Source organism: Colossoma macropomum, unplaced genomic scaffold (genome assembly GCF_904425465.1).
Source record: "Colossoma macropomum unplaced genomic scaffold, Colossoma_macropomum, whole genome shotgun sequence".
NCBI lineage: Eukaryota > Metazoa > Chordata > Actinopteri > Characiformes > Serrasalmidae > Colossoma > Colossoma macropomum.
Genome location: NW_023494799.1, coordinates 12,817,456 through 12,839,943, shown reverse-complemented (window position 1 = coordinate 12,839,943; position 22,488 = coordinate 12,817,456). Strand labels below are relative to the sequence as shown.

Below are 22,488 nucleotides of genomic sequence, written 5' to 3'. Positions count from 1 at the left end.
GAAAGAGGCCGGATTGGTGTTGACTCACCGAACTTCAGTACCGTTTCGAAATCTCACCGAACAGAGCGAAAACATGGAGCAAAATGCAGCATAACGTAACAAAAAAGTGTAAACCTTAGCAATATGTAAGTGTAATGACACATTAATTAGATGCCTTTTTATAATGTTTTAACATTTACACATTAAAGGGGAATTCTACCGATTTTTCAGTTTCTTCATAATTCAGTCTTTGAGATGTAACAAAACATACAGAGCATGTGAAATGGTTGATTACTCAGAAACTTGCCGACTCAGATTTCTTTACAGTGATGGTGATAGGAACCAGGGGTCGCAATGTCTACAACGCAAATATAAGCATTTTATTTACTATTCAAAATGAATAGTGGCGCTCTGGTCAAATTACCTGTTTTGTTTATTTTCTGAGTAAAAGTAAGGACACATCCTCTGCAGAGAACACACTTATGCACATTTTAACGCACAGTTAATGCTTATTTGCTGAATTTAATATACTGGAGAAAAACAAAATGTGGCCTGTGCACATTTTATATTTACATTTTATTTTTTTTCCAGCATGTTAAACTCAGCAAATAAATGGAAATTGTGCATCAAAGGGCAGAAAACTGGCAGCTTGTTCCCTGTAGAGGATGTGTTAACTTATTTTGCCATAGAAAATAAACAAAATGTAATTTTACTAGGGATTTTCAAACTTTTGCATACTACTACATAATGTTGACACGATAACATGTATATCAAATAAAGTTTTTGGGGGGGGAACTGTTTTGCCTTACAACACCCTGTATGTATCTCTCTTCCATAAGTGTTTCTCTAAAAAAGTCTTAGGTCCAAAAGCTTATCTCAAAACTATCAAAAAAGAGTGTCTCAGGCATTACGTCATGTATTCATAATCATTTCATGTAAAAACTTCCTACAAAGTAGCTTTTAGAAAACTAAACTTAGCCATTAGACGTCTGGCTCCTATCACCACCACTGTGAGCAATGCTGACTTTAAAATGGAGCAAAGTTTCTTTAAAATGGAGCATTTCAAATTAAACTGAATGACTGTCTTTTATATTTTAAAGACTGAATTATATAGATAATTTTAAAAAGTTACACAATTCCCCTCCAAGGCAGTAAATTATGCTGTTTTTTGCAATTTTGTCAGTGAAATGTTAGTACAACTCAGTTGAACTATGATGAATTTTGGAGCGCCCGAAGTTCCTTAAAATGGGCAGCACGCAATGGTAAACTAAGCAGAGGCGTATCATAGAGTAGGCAGGGTGTATAGCAGAGTAAACCTTTTCTTGGTAAACTGGGATTTACTTTATTATAACAACATTTACTATGAAAACATGGTATCTCTATTGTATTGTTATGAATGTTGAGATTATTGTGAAGACATCCACTCTGAGCACCAGTTAAACTGGAATTTCTAAATTGTTGCATAATTATATTTTTATGATATCATTGAGAGTGGTGTGCACTGTTCTAGAGAAACTTGCAGAGTCAGCATTTGGCCTAATATGTACTTTTTAAAGTGTATACATTCATGACACACAGGTACATGCAGGGCACTGCAAGGCAAACTGGTGCCTAAAGTTATTTCTCTGGATTCACCAAAATCTACCTTCAGCATTACATGTAAAACTCAGAAGACACGTCTAAGTTCACTGGTTGTTTTGGATACTAAATAAAAAGGGTATATTTGCGCTGGTTCCAATCACCATCACTGTAAAGAAATCTGGTAAATTTCCCTACAGTGCAGCATTTAACACCAAACCTAAATCTGATCTACATGACTTTATTAACATCTCAACTATATAGTTTTGCAGATTTTTAGAAAAATGGAATTCCCCTTTAACTTGAGTTTCACATATGTCAGGTGTTTTAGAGAGGGTCCCTGGTAGGGCTGGGAGTCTGTAGGCACCTGAATCAATCATATATCTGTTCAGGGGGCCAAGATGCAATTACAAAATCATTCTTTTTTTGCATCTTGATTTTTAGTTCTGTTGCCTACATGATTTTTTTCCCAGTAACCTATTTGAATTTGCTTAATTGAATAGCCTGGTACTGTTTACAGTTTTCAATTAAAAAATGACTTTTTGTGCATAGTAGCAGAATCATTCAAGAGACAATCACAATGCATATAAGAATCAATTCTCACCTCAAGTCACCAGGTACACAACTATTTTTGGTAAAACTAAGGACATTTTTCTTCACGACTCATCAATAATTTTGATAACTAAATTATTGCTGTAGTGTTACATTATCTGTAGACAATTCAATGCACAGGGCAGGAGTTGATCAAGTATAATGAATGCGTTAAGCAAAAAAGGATGGTCTATCCCATCCAATGGAACTCTTATATGGATTTATATACCTCCCCTGAAACAGATTTCTGTTCAAAATCACCTACTGTCATTGTAAATCAGAGTTTGTGGATCTTATGTTCTCATGGAGTTTAGTATAATCATTGTGATTAGGAGTAAATTAGTGTTTATCTGCAGCCTCTGACAACCAGCTATTATAGTTTAGAATGGCATTTCTTCAAATCACAATCTTTGTCACTAGTATAAATATGGGTCAACACAACAATGCTAAATATAGACCTTTAGTGAAATGCATGATTAGTACTTAATCCCAGTTTGCTCGTGCCTTGCTCAAAGAATAATACAGATCAAGCATGTCAAACACGTGGTGAGAAAGAGTGCCCAGCTGTTTGGAGTAATTTCTGTATGTCTGTGTTTGTCACAATAGCTATGTTTCCATCCAAAGGGTTTTTTTTGCAACAGTTTGTCGATGTAGGCTAAGGAAAAGTAAACTGTCTGTAATATTTAAGAATGTTGATATGAATGTTTTGAGCAATTGTTTATCGATACCTGAATGTTGCAAAAGCCTCATCCAGAAGAGAAAGCATTTATGCATTAGGTCAGACAACATTAACATTAGAAGTCTTGTGGGTTACTAACAATGTAATTGATTAGGTTGTGCACATGTGGGTCGTTTCAGGACACAGGTTTGTTCATATTAATACCAGATTTGAGTCACATACCTACATGAATATGAATCATCACGTTAAAAGATTGGATCTAAGCAAAGAATCAGAATTGAGCGATAAGGCTTATAATGTGAACGCAGCCTTAGCATCAGGTGACAGATTTCCCTCACGTGCCTCCACATGAAACGCAAACAAACACAAACAGCATGGATGGGAGGCAGAACTGGACTGAGGAGGAGATAAGACCGCTTTTAAAGGAATGCTACCACTTTTACCCTTAAAGATGTCTCCTGCAAAGGTTCCGGTGGAAAAACATTAAAAATTAAAATTAAATTAACAAAATGTCTGAAGTCAGGGAAGCCAAAGCAACACAAGTTGCGACATACATGAAATTAGAGATAGAAACAGACAAGTAAAATTTTTATCGATAAACCAAAACTTTTGCAACCACAGGTTTTTGGGGTTTTTATGTAAATCATTTTTACCGCTAAAAGTCATTTTGATGAAAAAATGCTAAGCGGCAATTGTTTTCACATTTTCACTTTATCACTTGCAATTTGTGCAGGAAGTGGATGGAAACAGAGCTAATGATAACTCTATAGAACTTAACGAATGACCCATTTTAATACAGTATGTTCTGCACTGTAGTGTCATACCTGCATGCGAGTGAAGTGGAATTCCCAAGCCTTTTTCATTTTCACTCTCTTTTACTGAAAAGACAGTTCATGTGGCCTGCTGTCAGACTGAGGAAGTTACAGTACAGGTAATGGAGAAATAAAGGGGACAGCAAGATAACAGGGAGAGAAAGAAGAACCAAAACAAAGAAAAGTGATTCACAAATGTGTCCAGGTTAAAAACTCCAATGTTTTTTTTTCCCATGAGAAAGCTACAGATGGAGGTTTATTTCATAACTCCAGATCACATTAAATGTTCTATGTGTTTCATTTTCAGTCCTGTGCCTGTCCAGACTGCCAGATCAGTCTCTGGATATAATGCCAGTTTCATATGGACAGTACTCCAGCATTCCCCTGCCCACTTCTGTCTTTTTGATCAAAAATAAGAAGGGGGCAGTTCCGATGATGTTCATTGGCTTCTGCTGGAAGACTGATGGGGAGTTAGGGCAGAGCTGTGCACCAGCAGTGTCTATGCGCTATCCCATCCGCTATCCATACACAGAACACCTGAAAACACACAATTACAGTACAGTTCAAATCACAATATGCAGTGAATAAACAAGTTTTGGTCTAGTATATTTGATAACCCTTATGTTGTGTTCACATGTGTGTGGTAGACAGACGACGGCAAACCGAATATTCCATTGTTTTCAATGCAACTGCAAGAAGCAACGTTCCGCAGATCGTAGCGCTGAGCGAAATGCTCCATTAAGAGTTCAACTTTCCCAAATTTTACTGCTGACCACAGCAGTAGAATAAACCGGATTTAGATTTTTTGGGACCCATGGATGCCAAATATCTCATTGAACTAGAGATGAAGTCATTATTATACATAACCGAAAATAAAACAAGACTCAGCGTCCTTCTGCTTTTCTCCACCTTAAATAAACAGTTTACACTGCTAAAGCTTTCCTCTATGAATCACCCATTTTTGGCAGCACCATCGTCACCATGGCAGCGTTTGCACGGCTTCATGCCGTGGTCGGCCACATACAGGTATAAGGTGCGGCATGATGTTTTTTTTTTTTCAATGCAAACATTTAAACGCAGCATCAGACGTTTACAACGTGTAATTCTGTTGTACATTTACTGCATTTTACTGTAAATCTGCACTTCACAGTTTTTTTAATCATTCTTTTAACATCAAAAATTATAAGCACATGGCAAAAAGGATAGGAGACATAACTTTTTATCAAACTTAATCTTTTGCACAAAAATGGTATTGACTGCACATTTGATAAAATGTAAGAGGGGGTGTTTCAAGGCATATACACTGTGGGAGATCTTGGAGGGTTATACAGTGCTTTACGAAAGTCAGAGACCACCCTGCATTCATTTAATTTCCGATCAAAATTACCAAAAGCTTCACAACTACATATATTATCAAATTCTTCGGCATACATAAAATTGTTATATGTATGCAGCTTCCATTCCTTTCTGGAGATTTGCTTTCAGTTTTTCAAAGAAATCTACAAAGATATTTTTCAATACCTTCGAAGTTCAGTCTTAAAAGTTGGATGTATTATATGCTTCACACTATCCAAGTATTTTCATACACATTCAGTGCATTGATGTCTGGAATCTGAGGTGGTCAGTCCATTGTTCAGAGAACATGAGCTCTTTCTCTGTGTGATAACTTTTAGTAATGCTTCAGTTTTAGCTTTTTTAGCTGTTTTTAGCTAATTTTCCTTTGATGGTCCCCTATTCTTATGTAAGTGGACCAAGCACATCTTTTCATACTTTTAATCACTATAGTGTTATTAGACTATTTTATGTGAGCTGTGAACTGCAGTTGGTTTCCTGTGTTGTGTATACTAATACTTTCTGTAAAACAAAGCTTTTAATATTTAAATACAATCAGATTGTAATATATTTTTATCTAAACTTATCTAAAGTTATATCTCCTCAGAAATATCTTGTACTTGTACTTAATGGCTTTTTAAATGGATAAATGAATGAAAGGTGGTCTCTGACTTTTGTCCAGTTTCTGAACGATTCTTACACGAACATGGCTCTTCCGGCTACGTCTCAGACTCTGGCTCTTGCTCCACGCCTGCCATCTGGCGCATGCCTTTGATTGACAGATACATCTCTTCCTCTGGGTCGTAGTAGTAGAACTTTCTCAGGTAGACAATGAGCGGTCTGGAGAAAGAAAAAAATTACAATTTCAATGCAGTGTAAGCAAAACTAGTGGCAGAGAACAATAAGGAACGACAGGTGAGATAGCACAGTACTTTGGGAGAGGGAGTTCCTGGATGTGATCTATGCGGACGAGCTGTCGGATACAGAAGCGGCAGAGGTGCTGCAAGGACTTGACATTGCAGAAGCGAGAGACTGGATACAGCAGCTGCACTGGAGTTGGTGGGAGCCCTGAGAGATGGAGACCAGACGTTAAGCCCAGGGGGCAGAAAGACTACTGAAGTAAAGGTGCTGCTACAGTACTAAAAAATTCACTTGAATAAAAGAGAAAGTATCTACAGAAAATGACTTGGGTAAGAGTTGTTTATTGTAAAACTACTCAGCTAATTACTTGAATTACATTTAAGTTAATATTTGTCATCCAGCAAGAAGCTCCAATGCTCAAGATGTACTGGGTTTATTTGCTACCTAAGCTAACCCATTAGTTTGCCTAGAATGTTAACTTACTAGCTAACAGACACTTACCACAGAACACAAAAGCAACAGTTTTAGGTTTAATAAAAGCTGTTATCAAGCATGGTAAAAAAATAAAAGTGGGTAAACTCTAAACTTTACTTAATCACATAACAGCAGAATTCTTATACCAAACACATCTTTTCATCCTTTTAATCACTATATTGCTACAGTTTTATGTGAGCTGTGAACTGCAGTTGGTTTCCTGTATTGTGTATTCTAATACGTTCAATATTTAAATACAATCAGGTTGTAATATTTTCTTGTTAAGTTCTAATATGAAGTAGCCACTGACAGAAACCTAAATAACTGGGACTGAGAGAATGGTTAAAAAGAGCAAATATTTAGGAAACCCCATTAAGTGAGAAAACTGGATAAAAAGTGAGTAATTAGAAGGGTAAACAAATGACGTTTCAAATTTTAAAATGGTATGCATACAGTGTTTACTCTCCATCACATCCCTGGCTGTTATTCTGAAACAACAAATTAATAAGCCATTTATGCTTCCTCATGCTTTATTAGTCTGTTACAATTATAAAATATTAAAAAAATACTTGTTGAATTCGTTATTAGAAACATATTCAACTACTATTATATAAAGGCTATACTATGTAAGAATTGGGGATTTGAAGACCTCTCTGGTGGAAATGTGTAATTGCACACAACACATGGAAAATCATTTTGTAACATGAAATGTGCTTTGAACCGAGCAGATGAAACTGATGATTGCAAGCGCACTGAAAGAGTATTCAAAGAGTCAAAACTTGGTAAATGACATGTCTTTCTAAGATGTGATATCTTCTGTTGTCATTATATCTTTATCAGAATAACACTGATTTTTCATTTGAGACCTAAACATTGAGCCACATTATGTGTAACATTAACATGTAAAGACAAATAAAGTGGTCTGAAAAATTCTGGCAAAATCTGACCAGACACCTCTTAATTTCAGGCTTTAGAGGGTAACTCGCAGCAGTGTGTTTTTTTTCAGTGATGCTACTTCTTTTAGTTTTAACATCTTGAATTGTAATCAAAAAGTAATGTTACTGAGAAATGTTCTTAAATACAGTAGCAAGAGTAGTTTTAATTTGTTACTTTCCACCCTGGGTTAAACCACTAGGATTTTATGGCCCACAGTCTATGCACATACATAGAAAAGTGTAACTCCACCTACACAACATACATACAATATAAAACAGCCATAACATCATGTCAGTTTAATATACTAATTTTCCACATGATCAGCCCTGTGACTGGAGATGTAATACAACCTACAGAGAAGAGGACATTAAAGAAGCATTACCTGGAACACGTGACCGCAAGAAGTAAAGGAATTTTCCATTTTTAGAATGCATGATGGCACGCTCAATGAACTCCACCACAGAATGGCAGCGGTCTTCAAACTTTGGATGGCACCATAAGCTGAAGGTCCCTAAACACAGAACAGCAAATAGGTAAATCTTTCCATATAAATATGTGTGTTTTTGTGTATGTAGCAGTCTGTTGCTTCTGTTTACCTCTATAATGCTCCATGCGTGTGTGGTGTGTGACCCCCTGCGAACGAAAGCTGAGACTGAGAATATATCGGGGGTCCGAACTGTCCCGCACCAGAAAAGAGCCATCAGGCTTCCCTTTCAGCTTCAATTCAGCATCCTCCCAGTTCATGGGCCCCCAGTACCAGCCACACTGTGGAAAAAGAGACGCATACATACAAGTTTCCCTTTCGGGCTGTTCCTATTGATTGATCATACAGCAAATTCATCAGTGCCAAGCCGACAACCATGGCGTACATCTAAAAATAGCACATTGTTTTTAAAGGTACTGGACAGCAATTCGTACCAAGAAAACTCTTTCTAGAGAATGCACTGATGGACTTACTTTACACAATGTCACACAATTCTACAATGCCTGAGTAGATAGTGACTTAAGTATGTATGTTTCAAGTATTTCATAGTGCAGGAACAGGATCTTCTTTTCATATCATTAAGTTCAGTAGAACTCAAAAAGAAAATTTTCCTGAGTGAAAAGAAGTTAACACATCCTCTTTGGCCCATGTGTCAAACACAAGGTCCGCGAGCCAAGTCAGGCCCGTGACACAGTCCTATCTGGCCTGCAAAAATATTTTAATTTTCTATTTTTATTAGCCCGAATCACAATAAGATGCATTACAGTCCCCAGCATGCACTGCAACATAGTGTGCGTTCTGACCCCCTTCCCCAAACAACAATCTATGGACCAGCGGTTACACAAACAGAAAAGATGCCTAGTGGTGTCTAGTTTAAGCAAATAGGCAGTGGTGTCTAGTTTAAGCAAATAGGCAGTTCTAAAAAAAACTACCCCAAAAAATGGATTTGCTGAGATTTCTTAAAATGGCCCTTTTAGTGGTTAAATTTGTCACTCCTGCTCTATAGCGGTCTTGAATATGGCATTTTTTCTGCAAATTTTAGTGCACAATTTCTATTTATTTGCTACGAAAAAAATAAAACATACAATATAAAAGGTGTCATAACTTTTACACAGACCATTGTATTTTTTCCCCCAATATGTTAAATTCAACAAAGAAACAGTACTTGTGCATTCAAATATGTAGTACTGTGTTCTCTGTAGAGGATGTCTTTTTTTTACAATCAGAAAATCAACAAAACATGTAGTTAACCTGGGGCGCCCATACTTTTGCATACAACAGTATCTACTCCTATACAGGTTTACATTCTCACCCGTTCTAGTTCCCTCAGACTAGCTGTGAAGCTGCTGGAATCAACTCCCCTCAGAGGACACAGATTTGGAGGTGGGGCCACTCGGGATGGGGGCGGAGTCTCCATTGGCGATGGTGCAGAATGAGGAAGTGCTCGGAAGAAAGCATCTGGAACACAAACAAATAATATTTACCTATATATAAGAGGCTTTTTTTTCTGAGGTTCAGTGATTGCTTTACGATAAGAACTATGATCTTGTAATCTATGGGATGGAGCTTAGACCAGAAAGGGCCAATAGAGATACCATACTACTAGAAGCCCATTGGGACACTAGCAGAAATTAGCATTATTATAGAAGTGGCTTTTTTCCTCATGTTTTCCCACCTAGAGTTTGACATATATATCCCAAATTAAAGGCCTAGCTCTAATAGTCACGGTTCACCACTGTGTAGTACAAATACATTCATGACTGCAAAAAAATACTAATAAAAGAGCAGTATAGACCTATGTGTGCCTGTTAAGAATTTTATATTTCATTTATGTCTTTTCGAATTCAGTATATCCTAACGCACTTGTCCTTTTCATCTGTGGTTGCTGCTGTCACGCAGTGCTAAACCTGAAGGGGAATTCTAAATATTTTTCAAAATTTCTGCATAAGTAAGAAAACATATTTTTTGGGTTTACTGTTTTACCTTTATCAACATTACATATAAAAACTCAAAACACATGCCTATGCTCACTGTTCATTTTGGATATGAATAAAATAGCCATATTTGTGTTACAGAATAGACAGTAATCTGAGTCCATAGGTTTTTCTAAAACACATCATTTCCCATCTTTCTATAAATTTGTACATCCCAACGACTCAGTTACACAGAAATGTTGAAAAATTGGTTCCTCTTTAACTTAGGCCTGTACATTCTAGCCTGCACAATCCCATTTCATGTCAAAAAAGAAAATTTTATTTTGTATTCAAGAGTCTCATGGAGCTCCGGTTTCCTCCCATAGTCCAAAGACATGAAGTCAGACCAATTGGACACGCTAAATTGCCCCTAGGTGTGAATGTGTGTGATTGTGAGCGTGAATGTGTATGTCTGTCCGTCTGCCCTGCAATAGACTGGTGACCTGTCCAGGGTGTATCCTGCCTTCCCGCCTAATGACAGCTGGGATAGGCTCCAGCACACCCCGGCCCAGAAGGATAGGCGGCTTAGAAAGTGAGTCTCATGGAACCGAAATTAGCAAAGACCAACAGCGGTTCAGTTTTCCAGCATCCACTACCGGCCAGGGTCCTATTGCAGCCCAAACTGCACCACTTGCCTGATTTGCCCCTTGCATGCACACCACTGTCACACATGCATAGAGCACATTACTTTTACCAGCACCAGCCAGGTTAGTTGAGCGTTAACAAAATGCCCATATTCCCTAATTATAATTATGTATGGATGCTTGGTTGGTATGCTATCCTGCATGTTCATCAGTGAAAACACAATTTTAAGGTGTGAATATCTACCTGTGCGGTTTTGATTTGTTTATGATAGTGTTCTAAGCCATGTGTGCTGCAATAACAATAGCATGAACAAAGCTGGGTAAAATAAAGGCACACTACACAGGTGTTAAAATACACATGAATAGTGCATTATATATCTGATAAAAAGGTATTTAAAAAGTGCTGGCGAAAATTAGCCTTATCTTATGTGACGAATGGATAAACAACCGCTGCTGATATAATGACTCCTGCATTAAACAATGCTTTACAGTGATAAGTGTGGGTGGTGTTCATTGTTCTGCTAATATTATAGCAGATCTGATGAAAGACTGTATGTTTACCAAAGCTAATCTGACAATGCAATGTCATAAAAAGATAAGCATGTGTGGTACAGACTGGGTAGTGTCGTCAAACACAATGTGTGGTGTGCATGCAAATCGGGCAGGGACACAGTTCAGGTAGCCACAGGCCCCGACGAGAAATAGCAGAGTGATGCTATACCTAGCTAATATTAGAACTACAACAGTTATTACTGCCAGCATGGCTACAGAGCCTACAGAGCAAAGAAAAATAGTTTTGCATAGTTTTTAGGATGACGTCACTATGTGCATCATCTATAAGTTACTTAAAATTTCAGCACCTCCCCTAGCTTGGCCTGTTTGATCCTTTGATGTCCAAGGTCAAGCTGAGACTTCAACATGTGCTTGCTTCAAGTAGCCAGCTTTCCTCTGATTTACTGTGTTTCCTGTACGTCTGTGGTCTCTGCTACATGCTGATATGTACAGAGAGGTTGCCTGCTGTTGTATGCAAGTCAGCCAGCCTCTCTGATGCAGGAGAGTGCACACTTGTGGCTCTCTCTGCTCTCTGTTGAGTCACCATTGCCCCACCTCAGCTGATCAACAGTGGAGATCTCAGTTCTGGGAAGTCCCTGGGAGAGTATCTTCCTCTCATCTCTTGGTTTGTGCAAAGTCCATGTTTAAAGAAGCACAAAGGGGGGGAATTCCTCTGTGAGAGAATGGTCTTGCATTGTCTCTCAGATCAACACCCTAAAGCTGAAAGCGTATCTTCAATCCATCAGCATAACTACCGGCAGTACATGCACAGCAATTACATGTTTACTGGACCCCTTATATCACTACTTATACAATTTTATACTGATGAATCATGAGTAGATTCGATAACACATAATACAGTGTAACATATTTCAGCCTTTAACCCACATTATGGCAATAACTTAGACATAGCATGGTGGGTAAACAAGCAAATTACAATGTCCTTTTGTAATAGGTTGGCCTTTAAGGTAATTATGCCACTACTTCTGTCCCTCTATTATCACTTTTCTGCAACAACTGAGAAGGTATCATGTTCTCTTGTGAACAAATAGCATATTAGTGGTGAGCGGAGCAAGTCACCCTCTCCACCAAGTTATACTGGCTTCCATTCATTCGTAGTGAGTGTTCTTTTTAGCTGGCCATTGGGCTGGCTAAGTGAGATGATCCCCTGCACTGTGCTAATTGATAAGGTTGTTTTTGGTACACTGTATTCTGCCATCTTGTCGTAAGACAAACAAGGCTTTTTTTACTGTCTAAAGGGATTTACACAGTAAGAGATGTAACCCTCAGAGTGTTTAGTTGTAGCACCAGCTGCTTCGTCCTGACTATAGATAGTCTGTTTAAACTTTTGTTGTTTGTAAACTTTTGTGTTTGTTTTGTTGGTATATGATCTATCCCCACCCAATTTGCCTTCTGTGAGTGTTGCTGGTTTCTGGCAAGATGTTCCTCAGCTTGACCTTCCAGCACAAGAGATGAGCCATATTGACCCTTGAGCCAATCTGCTTGCTGCATGTAACAAAACGTCATGTTGCATATGCAAGCCTTGTTTAGAGAATACAAGTATGCTGACTGGCTTTGCTCCCTTTGCGCATCTTTAAACATGGGCTACATGGCAGAGTAAGAATTTGATACAAATTTATGTAAGTCAGTGGCTGGTTCTCAGAAATAATATTTCACCCAGTAGATAACAAGATGCTAATCACCAGAAAGGCTGAAAATAGGGCTGCAATGATTAGTCAACAAAATTCATTCATCATTGATGACGTCAATTACAGAAAAATGTTAACGCAAACTTTACTTAAAGAACAAAAGTGCTCTGTGGTGCTCTAAAACACCTCCAATAGTGTTCAGTTAGGCTTTTACTGCAAAACTGCAATAAAGTAAAGAATATGCCACTTAAACGTCTGTTACAACCTTCAAATTTCAAATTCAGAAGTGAATGTATATCACGCTAGCTTAGCACTTAAATATTTACTATTAAACACTACTATGTAATGGCATACATGGCTGTGAAAAGTTCACAAAATGATTGAACCATTAAAGATTTCTCAAAATGTATTGGATTTTGGCATTAAAATGACTTTAAAACACTTAATTTTCTTTAATTAATTTGCCACACCTTATTTGCAGATATCCTGCTAATTCATATTTTAAATTCTACAGTAAGGAACAGAGCCTGATGGGCACACATATTTCTATGTATTTTTACCATGTAGTACTTTTTCAAAGGTGTCCTTTATATTTTTCCAGTAGAGTATTTTGCAGTCTTCGAAAATGAATTGTTCATTGTTTTAAACAAAACACTGATTACTCTATTAATCGCCAAAATAATAGGTCGATTACTCAATTACTAATATAATCAATAGCGACAGCCCTAAGAAGCTAAGGGGGACGACATGGCTTCTTTTTCACTGCATTGCAAAAAAGGAATTGCTCAATTAAGCTTTGAATGATGGTGGTGCTATAACGAGCCAAAGTGAGAAGAAACAGCAGATGGTTCAATTAGCCAATTAATTCAGTTATAATCTATAGATTAATCGATTACAGCAATAATTGTTAGTCGCAGCCCTACTTAAAAATAGAACATATAAATATGCTCACCCAGTCTTTCAAATGAAGTCAATACATGCACATAGTATTTGCCACCTTAGCATCTCTGCACTTCTATTTGGTGTTTCATGGAGTAAAAGTGTTTCCAAGGGCAGAACACAAGACGTTGGATTTAACAGAAAAAAATGGGGGGAGAGAAGGTTGCAGTCTGCTCTCAGAACCAGAAAGGCTCCCTAAAACACCAACACACGCCTTCCCGCCACCGCACCCTTACCATTGAGGCTGAGACTATGCTGGATGGTGGCATGGAGGGGGGGAGGAGGAGGAAGAGGCAGGGGGAGAGACTGCAGGGACGCCCCCATGACACTCACTAGGAAAGGCCCGGGCTGCGGCCCACCTATATCGTCTGGAACAGAGTGGCAAAGTTTCAGAGACCAGGAGGATGACGTTACGGTCAGGGCTGTTGGTTTAGAAGTCAGTGACGTGCCACAGAAAGCAACAGAACCTTACTTATGAACCTAGGAAAGGTTCATACAGTTGGTTTGCAGTTACATGTATACGATTTTAATAATATCACTGTCTTCAGTTGTACTTTGTGGTTCAGAAGAGGTTATCTGAAACATACAGCCATAATACAAGAGTGTAAATACTAGGCTAGGTTTAAAGGAGAATTCTACTAATTTTTAAAACTTTCTGCATAATTCTATCACTGAGATTGTAGAGACACTTACAGACTCTGATTTCTTTACAGTGGTGGTCAAATGAACCAGAGATCATGATGTCAACACAAATATAGTCATTTTGTTTACAGTCTAAAACTACCAATGAACTTACACGTCTTCTGATTTGAATATGTAATGTTAATGATGGTAAAATAGTTGTAAATCTGAAAAAAAATATTTTGTTGCATGTATTTTAAAAATATGTTACAGGCTAAAACCTTACCTCAAAAATATCATAAAACAATGTCTCAGACACCAGACAGTGTGCTCATAACCATTTACTGCAATAGCTTTCTGTGATGTTGCATTTGGAGGCATTAAACTCATCAGACATCTGGTTCCTGTCACCACTGTGAACAATTCGGACTTTGTAAGTTTCTTTACAACAAAGCACTTCACATTAAACCACCATGAATGACTTTGTTTACATCTTTTTAACCATTTAATTATAAAGAAAATTTAAAATAAAGGAATTCACCTATAACAGTGTTATAGATCATACCAACTGTGCTAAATAATCAGAGTTTTAAAACAAAATTGCAATACCAATTCCACATAAATAGTATTTAGTAAGTTCTCCTCTTTACGTGCAAAGCAAATAATGCAGATGTAACATGTTTTAGCTCAAACTGTCTAAACCACAGAACAACTGGGCAAATCCCTTCAATTAGATGACACTACAAGTCATCCACAGTCTGTCATCTTATCCTCTTACGGCACGTGCAGTAAGACTGACAGGCCACAAATCACAGACTTCTGCAGTATGATACAATTTGTAACAGAACAAAGGGAAGCATCTGCAAAAAGTGAGAACACACACACTAGCTGTGATGGAAAATGATTTTATGAGATGGCAAAAAAATGTGCCAAAATGTAAATTCTGCAACTCATTGTTTTAATCAATATTAGCAAAATAAGATTAATCTAAAATTATTCAAAACATCTTTAAAGACAAACTGGGAAAAGGTTTCCTTAAATAAAAACAGACAGAAAGCATCTAATCATGACCCACAGCTAATCCTGTCCCTTGCTGACCACAAAGACCATGTCGTCATACTGTGCAATCAACTATAGGATACCATCAGCGTGGAGATTATTCCTCTTTCAATCCCAGCAACCACAATGAGATCCAAGCTGACGGACCAAAATGCTGCGTAAGAACGTCTTCCAAATAGTGTCATTCTAGCTCAGCTGGAGAAATGGTTTTGAACCACTTATTACATTAGAATATGCAAAAAGAACAACATCACTCCTTAGAACTGATAATGTGAATTGGTTTTTGTTTGTTTGTTTGTTTGTTATGAACCCTGCAATTTATTTATACTTGCAGACAGATCTCAGACAGACGGACTGATGGGAAAGTGGCATGAAAGTAAGACAACGATACGTGGGAGAGATATGTGGAGAGATGGCGAGATATTTGCCAAGCGAGACATTCTGAGAATGTCAACAATGATGGCAGACAGTAGAAAAGATGTGAGATAAGCAAAGAAGATAGACAGAGAAAGAGAGAGAGGCTCTGAGAAGACAAAAACCGAAAGAGATCAAATGAGTAGCTGTTTATGTGTGTGTGTGTACCTAGAAGGCTGAGACTCCTGCGTGGTGGGGGTGGGGGTGTTGGGGGGTGAGGAGAGTTTCTCCCTCTCTGGGAAATGTCCACGTCCACCAGCGACACTGTCTCTCCTTCAACCAGCGAACAAAAAACAGGAAAAAGGGAAAAAAAGATTAAGGATATATAATAACCTTGATTATTTGCTGTAACCTTTTTCTGCAGGCCCCCTAGTGGTCATTCCGCAAGTGGAGTGGACATTGATTCAATATTTTTAATCCAAGTAATAACAAAATAAAATAAAATATTTTCCCTGTACCTCTTTTCAGATTAACCAGGATACTATTGGCTCTCTGTGTAAAATACTTTGACTCTGTGTTGAGCTGCTAGTGATCAATAAAGGCTGAAAGAGGAGGGGTGAGAACTCCCTGCTGTGAAAACAATTCCTAACTTTCCACAAGGGCAGCTGTGCCGAGACAAAATGGACAGCACAACTGCAGCTTTTTTGAAATCAAAAAATCGTGTACAGCTGACACAATCAAAAATAGCATTTAAAAACAATAACAAATCTTTTATAAATGTTGATGTGCTTGCTTATCTACAAAGACATCCAGTTCACTTCAACTAAATTCAACTGAGGGACCTCCAAAACAGGCAGAAATTGCATGTAGCTACTGTGAAAAAAGGGTTAATCGGTCAAACTCTAACTGCTAGTCTACTGAACACATCACTGCTTTCTTCTTCTTAAAAAAAAAAGAAAAGAAATGACAAAAGAGACAGCTAAATCAGCAGTGGAAAACTAGTTAACCTGTTCAAAACAGGGTGGCTAACAGCTTTTTCTAATATCTGGATTTTTTTATTTAATTAATTTGCTATAACAAAAAGCTGGCCAGCTACTGATAAACTGAAAACAAAAGATTTTATCTTAAATGCGACAATCATCACAGTTAATGTGCTACAAACATACGCTTGCAAATTATGTCACTGTCAGCATCTCTTACTGCCCACCTGCTCGGACATATTGCATATTTTTCAGTGTTTCACTGCAACCTCCTAAAGTGCTCTTTTTTGTTTCCTCTGTGCCGCCTTTTGCTTTTTCTTTTGCTTTGAGACTCTTGCTGTCCATAAAGGAATGATTCACATATGGATATCATTACATTGTAATTCACATCACCGTGCCTGTTTTAACTCCTACTTTGTTGTAATGTTTACAGTTTGTGTGTCCTTGTATTTATATGTGTGGGTTTAAAAGTTAACCCACAGTAACAAGCCCATACTGTGACCATCTAACCATGAATTCTCCTGAAACTACCACTAACAATTACTCACTCAAGCATTGGACATTGTGATGTTGCAAAGTAAAACTGTGACCGTGTGCACCACGGAGAATGGACATTATATTAAAGCCATTAATTTTGCAACTGCATTTCAAACACCAATGGACTTAAATGAACAGCATCAATCAAGTCACTCCAGCGCTCCTCCTTTCTGCTCTAATGTGTAGTGTCCAAATCTGTGTCTTTAGTTTTGCGCTGAAGCTAAACGGCTAATGTTGCAAACAAGTAACAGAAGCTTATGACCACCAATTAGCAGTGTGCAAACTGCATGCCTCAAACTGCTTTGAGTTGTTAGTTAATCTCAAACAGACTTGCTTTTGTGGTTTCCGACACTGTATGATTTACTGTTATCATAACATGGATAAAGTATGGACAAAATTAAGGCTTCAAGACACCAAACACATACTGATCAGCCACATTTGGGGTAACAAGAAAATAGCAAATTAGACTTTGGCCTTTGCTTAAAATCTGCATCTTTGTGTCATTAAAATGTAAGTTTCAATGTTGTGTATTTGAAACAAAATAACCATAATTTAATCTTCAAAGAATAGTCCAAAAAAAATTAAAACTACCATCTTTTGTGCTTCCGAAAGTAAGATATAGTGACCTTCAATAGGCTTCTTTGGGGCATAAAATGAAACATCAAAATTGCTTTTCGGAACTCCAATAGACCACTACCTCTACAACACAATATTCTCCTTGTTATGGAGAGACCTGATAAAGAATAGAGCATGTGCAATCTTATAACTTGAGACTATTGATCATTTTAACCTGTCCTCCCTCTAAAGAGAAGGAACACAGGCATCTAAATATGTCCAGAATACTAGCTATCAAGCTATTGTTATGTTAAACAATACTGTGCATATGTTAAAGGAGGTGTCCAGTATGACAATATTTAATCATTATTGTAATAAGCGTTATCATCATGACAAGCAATATGATTTTCTGAGCATATTGTGGATATTGTTAGTAAAGAACACAGACCAAATGCATGTTTTGTCAAAAAAATACATAACTAAAAAAAAGAAGAAATAAAAAGACATAATTGGACTTACTACAGTACAGTGGATTGTTGAGCAAAACCCAGAGTTTTTGGTGGCTGTTTATTAAATGTGGCACTACTGGTGCACTGTATCTGCAGTAAAATGTTGTGATACACATCGTGTATCGTAAAAATGTCTAAGTATCATAATATGATATTTTTGCCACATCACCCTCCCTTATGTTAAAGTAGACCATTATGAACCGGAGTTTTATGTCCGATCTAAGTCTTTGGATTTTTGTGCTGCGTCCTTATTCAGAAGAGCTCAGCTCACAAAAACTTCATTCAAATAATTTTGAAAAACTGAAGATTGAAACAAAAGTGTATTCTTTAAGGAAAAACATTGAAATATTACTTTAACTCCTCAAACCCTACTCCTAGTGCTAGGGGGATATGGCAAAAATAAATTTTCATGATACATAATAAGTATCACAATATTTGTTTTTCTGAGGTTTAATGAGCTGGAGTGCACTTTATGAAAAATACTATCCAAAACTATTACACTGATTTTTAATTTAATGTTTCACATACTGCACTGCACTAAATCCAACTAAGCAGGGCTAATTAAGCTCTCCTTAAAATTTCAGTTGGTCGGTGTTCTTTAGGTGCTGACAATATCCACAGTATGGTCAGAAAAGTGTATTATGAAATATTGTCATGTAATTTATCATGATACAATAACATCTAGTCACACTACCCACCCCTACCTACTCCTTTCAGCATTTGCTCCTTACCAGTGAAGACAGGAGTGAAAGCAGCAGTAGAGAAGGCACTTTGGGCCCTTGTTAGTCCATGTTGGCTGGGGGAAGACAGATGGTGTGAAAAATTATTGCAACACAAAGATGATGTAAGAAGATATGGACTATACTGTACTGGGAAACGTATCAGCATTTTATTTAACATCCATGCTGCAGTATACACACTAGAACAGAATAAGTAAAATGTATCACTATTCAGCTCTTCATGGCCAATTTCTGAAGGGCTTTGATGCTGGATGAATGTGGATGTTTCTGAACCATTACTTTACAACCAACAGGGCAAACTTTTATAACTCAAGGAAATAAATCTCACCTGGTTGTGTCTTGCTCCACACTGTTCACTCCTGACATGTCCACCAAACTGCCGGCTGAAGATATGGAGAAAGTAACCGAAGGTCTTTTATCCAGCAGGTTATTAGAGCCACTACAGCTTTTAGTTCTGAAAAGTTTGCTCAGACGAATTTTAAGTGACCCTTTCCTGGATTTGCCCGGCACTTTGAGTGTCTTCTGGCCTCCACCGCTTGCTCCTCGAGATGAAAGCGTCCCAGTGCTCCTTTTAGGGCTTGAAGCCGGCGTGTCCCGGCGCGATTCTGGTGCTGGGACGTCTGGTGAGAGTCTGTCAGCAGGACTGGCCTGAGCCCTGGGGACCAAAGAGCCCCGCAGCAGGCAGCACAGCTGCGGGTCGTGGCATGCCGCGGAGCAAAGTGCTCCGCTCACCCCGACAGCCTGCGCCGACAACATCGTTGGCAAACATTTCAGGGCAAAGGCGCCCGCCACCTCACTCGCTAGTTCCCCCTTCACCTGCCCACTGCCATCCCCATCCTGTGATCCGGTGTGGCTCTTCTGGCCCACTCCCAGGCCGTTCACCTCCTCAGAGGCGAGGCCTTCCAGCACCAACAGGGCGTCGCTGGTCTCTGTCGGGTCCTCGCCCTGCCTGACCCCGGCCGCCGCTGCCGCAGCCGCCGCCTGACCAAGGGCACTTTGGCAAGAGCAGTGTGGCAGGTCGCCCTCCTTGAGCAGGAAGTCGGGGACGCCGGCGACCCCCAACTGCCCGAATGTTCTCGCCAGTTCCAGAACAGGCCCGTCAGTCACCCATTTGGGCGAAAGTGGGGTGCTGGCGTCTGGCGCTGCCGCCACAGGCCAGTCCGTCCGCTCCTTGACCATAGCATGCCTGTGACACAGTTCGGCCCCTGGCACGTCCAGTTTGAGCCGCGGGTGGAGCGCCCACGGCGTGTGCTGTCGCGCGTCCACGGCGCCGCCTTCCCGCTCCTCGTTCACAACGGCTCGCGCCGTCTGGCCGTCCGCGGGGCCCGTCGCGCGCTGTCCCTCGGTATCGTCGCAGCCCTCGGACTCTCGCGGCAGGTTTCGGAACACCAGCAGCTGAGGCCCCGCCATCGCACCTCTGCGCGCGGCCTCGGCGGCGTGAAGCGGGGGAGGCGCCACGGGCCCCGTCGCCGTCACTCGGCCGTCAGGTGCCTCGGGGCCGCCGGGCCGCGGCGCTTTGTTGTTCGCCGCCACCGCTGCCGCCGTTGGGAGGAGGGCAGTCGTGGGCGCCCCCCGCGCGCGCTCCACTTTGCTCTTCACGCCGCCGTGAGCCAAAAGCGCTCCGCCGCCCGACGGCACGGTGCCGTTCTCCTCGTCCAAGCGGCGGTCGTCCTCGGCCGCGGAGACCAGGCGCATCAAGACGAAATCGGGAGACATATCTCGCGCGTCGTTCATTCTTCGTCCTAGGTGCACGGAACGGGAGCGAGCGAGCGAGATCAATGCGTTTCACATCGCCCCCCAGTCTCGAGGCATCAGGCTCGGCTAGTGCACCATAATGGAAGTCTTAATAATCCGCTCGCTCGTGGTGTTTTAACCCGCTCTGCCCTCCGCCACAACGAATCACAGCACAAACCGCTCCGGCCGCTCGTTCAACATCGCACGACCGTCACGGCGGCGCCGGATATTTCCACACAACAACGGCATTTACAGGCCGATCTCGAACAAAAAAACAACAGCGGGTCCTCACAGGGTCATCTATAACGCTTCATTGAACGGGCTGCTTGCGCGTCTCTGCTCACATTACCGTCTCTACGGCGCACACACAGGCCCCACCCGCGCGATAGGCTGGCTTTTTTCCCCACCCGTATTCCGACAGGCCGCGCCACGATTGGCTGATAAGCGCTTGTGACGCTTCCTGCGCTAAGATTTTGTGTTATAGTTTCAGATCGGTTCGGTTTTTGGAAAGTACTTTTCAGTTTTACAGGGGTTTTTAATAAATACTTTTTTATGTTTTTATCCTCAAACACACCGTTAGCTTAGAGGTATCAGAACTTAACGGTCATCAAACAGACAAGAATTCAGTGCATTTTGCACAGGATACGAAGTAATTCTGCATATAAATGATCCGTTTATGAGGTGTTTGTGTAACTTTGTTCTTGAATGATAATCATCGTGTTGTAGCTCTAGTCAAAAATACTTGGTCCTCTGGGTTAAAGGGGAACTCTACATTAGTAAATGGTTGAGTTGTAAACAAAGTCATTCAGAGAGGTTTGGTGTGAAATGCTCCGTTCAAGAGAAATTTATCAAGTTAAAACTGTTCACAGTGGTGGTGATAGGAACCAGACGTCTGAGGATTTTAACACTTCTAAAAGAAAGTTATTACGTGAAATGGTTAGATATAAGCTGTCTGATGTCTGATGCCTTGTTTTTTGATAGTTCTGTGACAAAGATTTGGCTTAAAATGTATTTTAATCTATTTATTTTAATTCATTAATAGAGGAGGAGTACACATGGCATTGTACGGCAAAATAGTCCCCAAAGATAATTCAGATTTACCACTACTTTAACATTATCAACATTACATATAAAACTCAAAGGAGTAGATTCACTGGTGGTTTTGGATAGTAAATAAAATAGCTATACTTGGGTTGTAGACATGATGACCCCTGGTTCCTATCACCACCACTGTAAAGAAATCCAAGTCTGCAAGTGTTTCTACAATGAAACACTTCACATCAAACCTCTCTGAATGACTTTGTTTACATCCCGAGGACTGAGTTATCATAAATTTTCAAAAATTGGTGGAATTCCCCTTTAATTGTTGGATCATCTCTGAAGTCCTGTCGCATTTTGTTGTCAGCATCATGTCCATATTAGGAATTCTGGCTGTAAAGCCAGTTTTGCCTATGTGAAAAAAGAATAGCACTTTTAAAAACTATTGCAATCATGCCCTGTGGTAAACAAAAAATGTTTTGTGACATTAGGGGGGAAATGTACACAGGACAAAATGTGTTATTAATTTATTTACAAATATTATTTAAAAATAGGGATTCATTGTACGCAACAATTACTGTATAAACCTAAAGTGGCCAGATTAGCTGTTTTTTTGCCTTCTGCTTGTTATCTTGCTTCCTACTTGTTGATATTTATTTGCTACTAAATGATGACAGACACATTACTCACTGCTGCCCTCTAAATGTAGCCAAGTCATGGCAAGTCAAGTGATTGTCATTGCTCAAGATAACTTGTATGCACTGAAATTAAATGCAATTCTTTAGGCCCCATGGTGCACCACACAACAGCAGCACATTACACAGGACTACATAAAGTGCAGATACACAACAGTGTGAAATGAGTGCAGAATTTACTATAAATAGGCCAAGTTCAAAATGGCAAAAACCTTAAGGTTTTAATGGCCTTAACAACAAATT

The 22,488-nt window shown here is 39.5% G+C and overlaps 1 protein-coding gene across 2 annotated transcripts; it reads right to left on the bottom strand.

Moving 5' to 3' along the window:
* Nucleotides 1-3,870: 3,870 nt before the first annotated feature.
* On the bottom strand, nucleotides 3,871-20,899 carry socs7 (suppressor of cytokine signaling 7). Of its 2 annotated transcripts, XM_036587252.1 has the most exons (10): nucleotides 19,107-20,899; nucleotides 18,770-18,834; nucleotides 15,686-15,790; nucleotides 13,660-13,791; nucleotides 9,039-9,184; nucleotides 7,839-8,007; nucleotides 7,625-7,753; nucleotides 5,904-6,039; nucleotides 5,672-5,811; nucleotides 3,871-4,176 (listed from the first exon to the last, which is right to left on the bottom strand). In XM_036587252.1, exons 1-9 carry the CDS (start codon nucleotides 20,510-20,512, stop codon nucleotides 5,691-5,693), a joined length of 2,409 nt encoding a protein of 802 aa, XP_036443145.1. In that variant the 5' UTR covers nucleotides 20,513-20,899; the 3' UTR covers nucleotides 3,871-4,176; nucleotides 5,672-5,690. The 2 variants fall into 2 exon arrangements, with proteins under 2 accessions (XP_036443145.1, XP_036443146.1); XM_036587253.1 differs by lacking the exon at nucleotides 13,660-13,791.
* Between the last annotated feature and the right edge of the window lie 1,589 nt (nucleotides 20,900-22,488).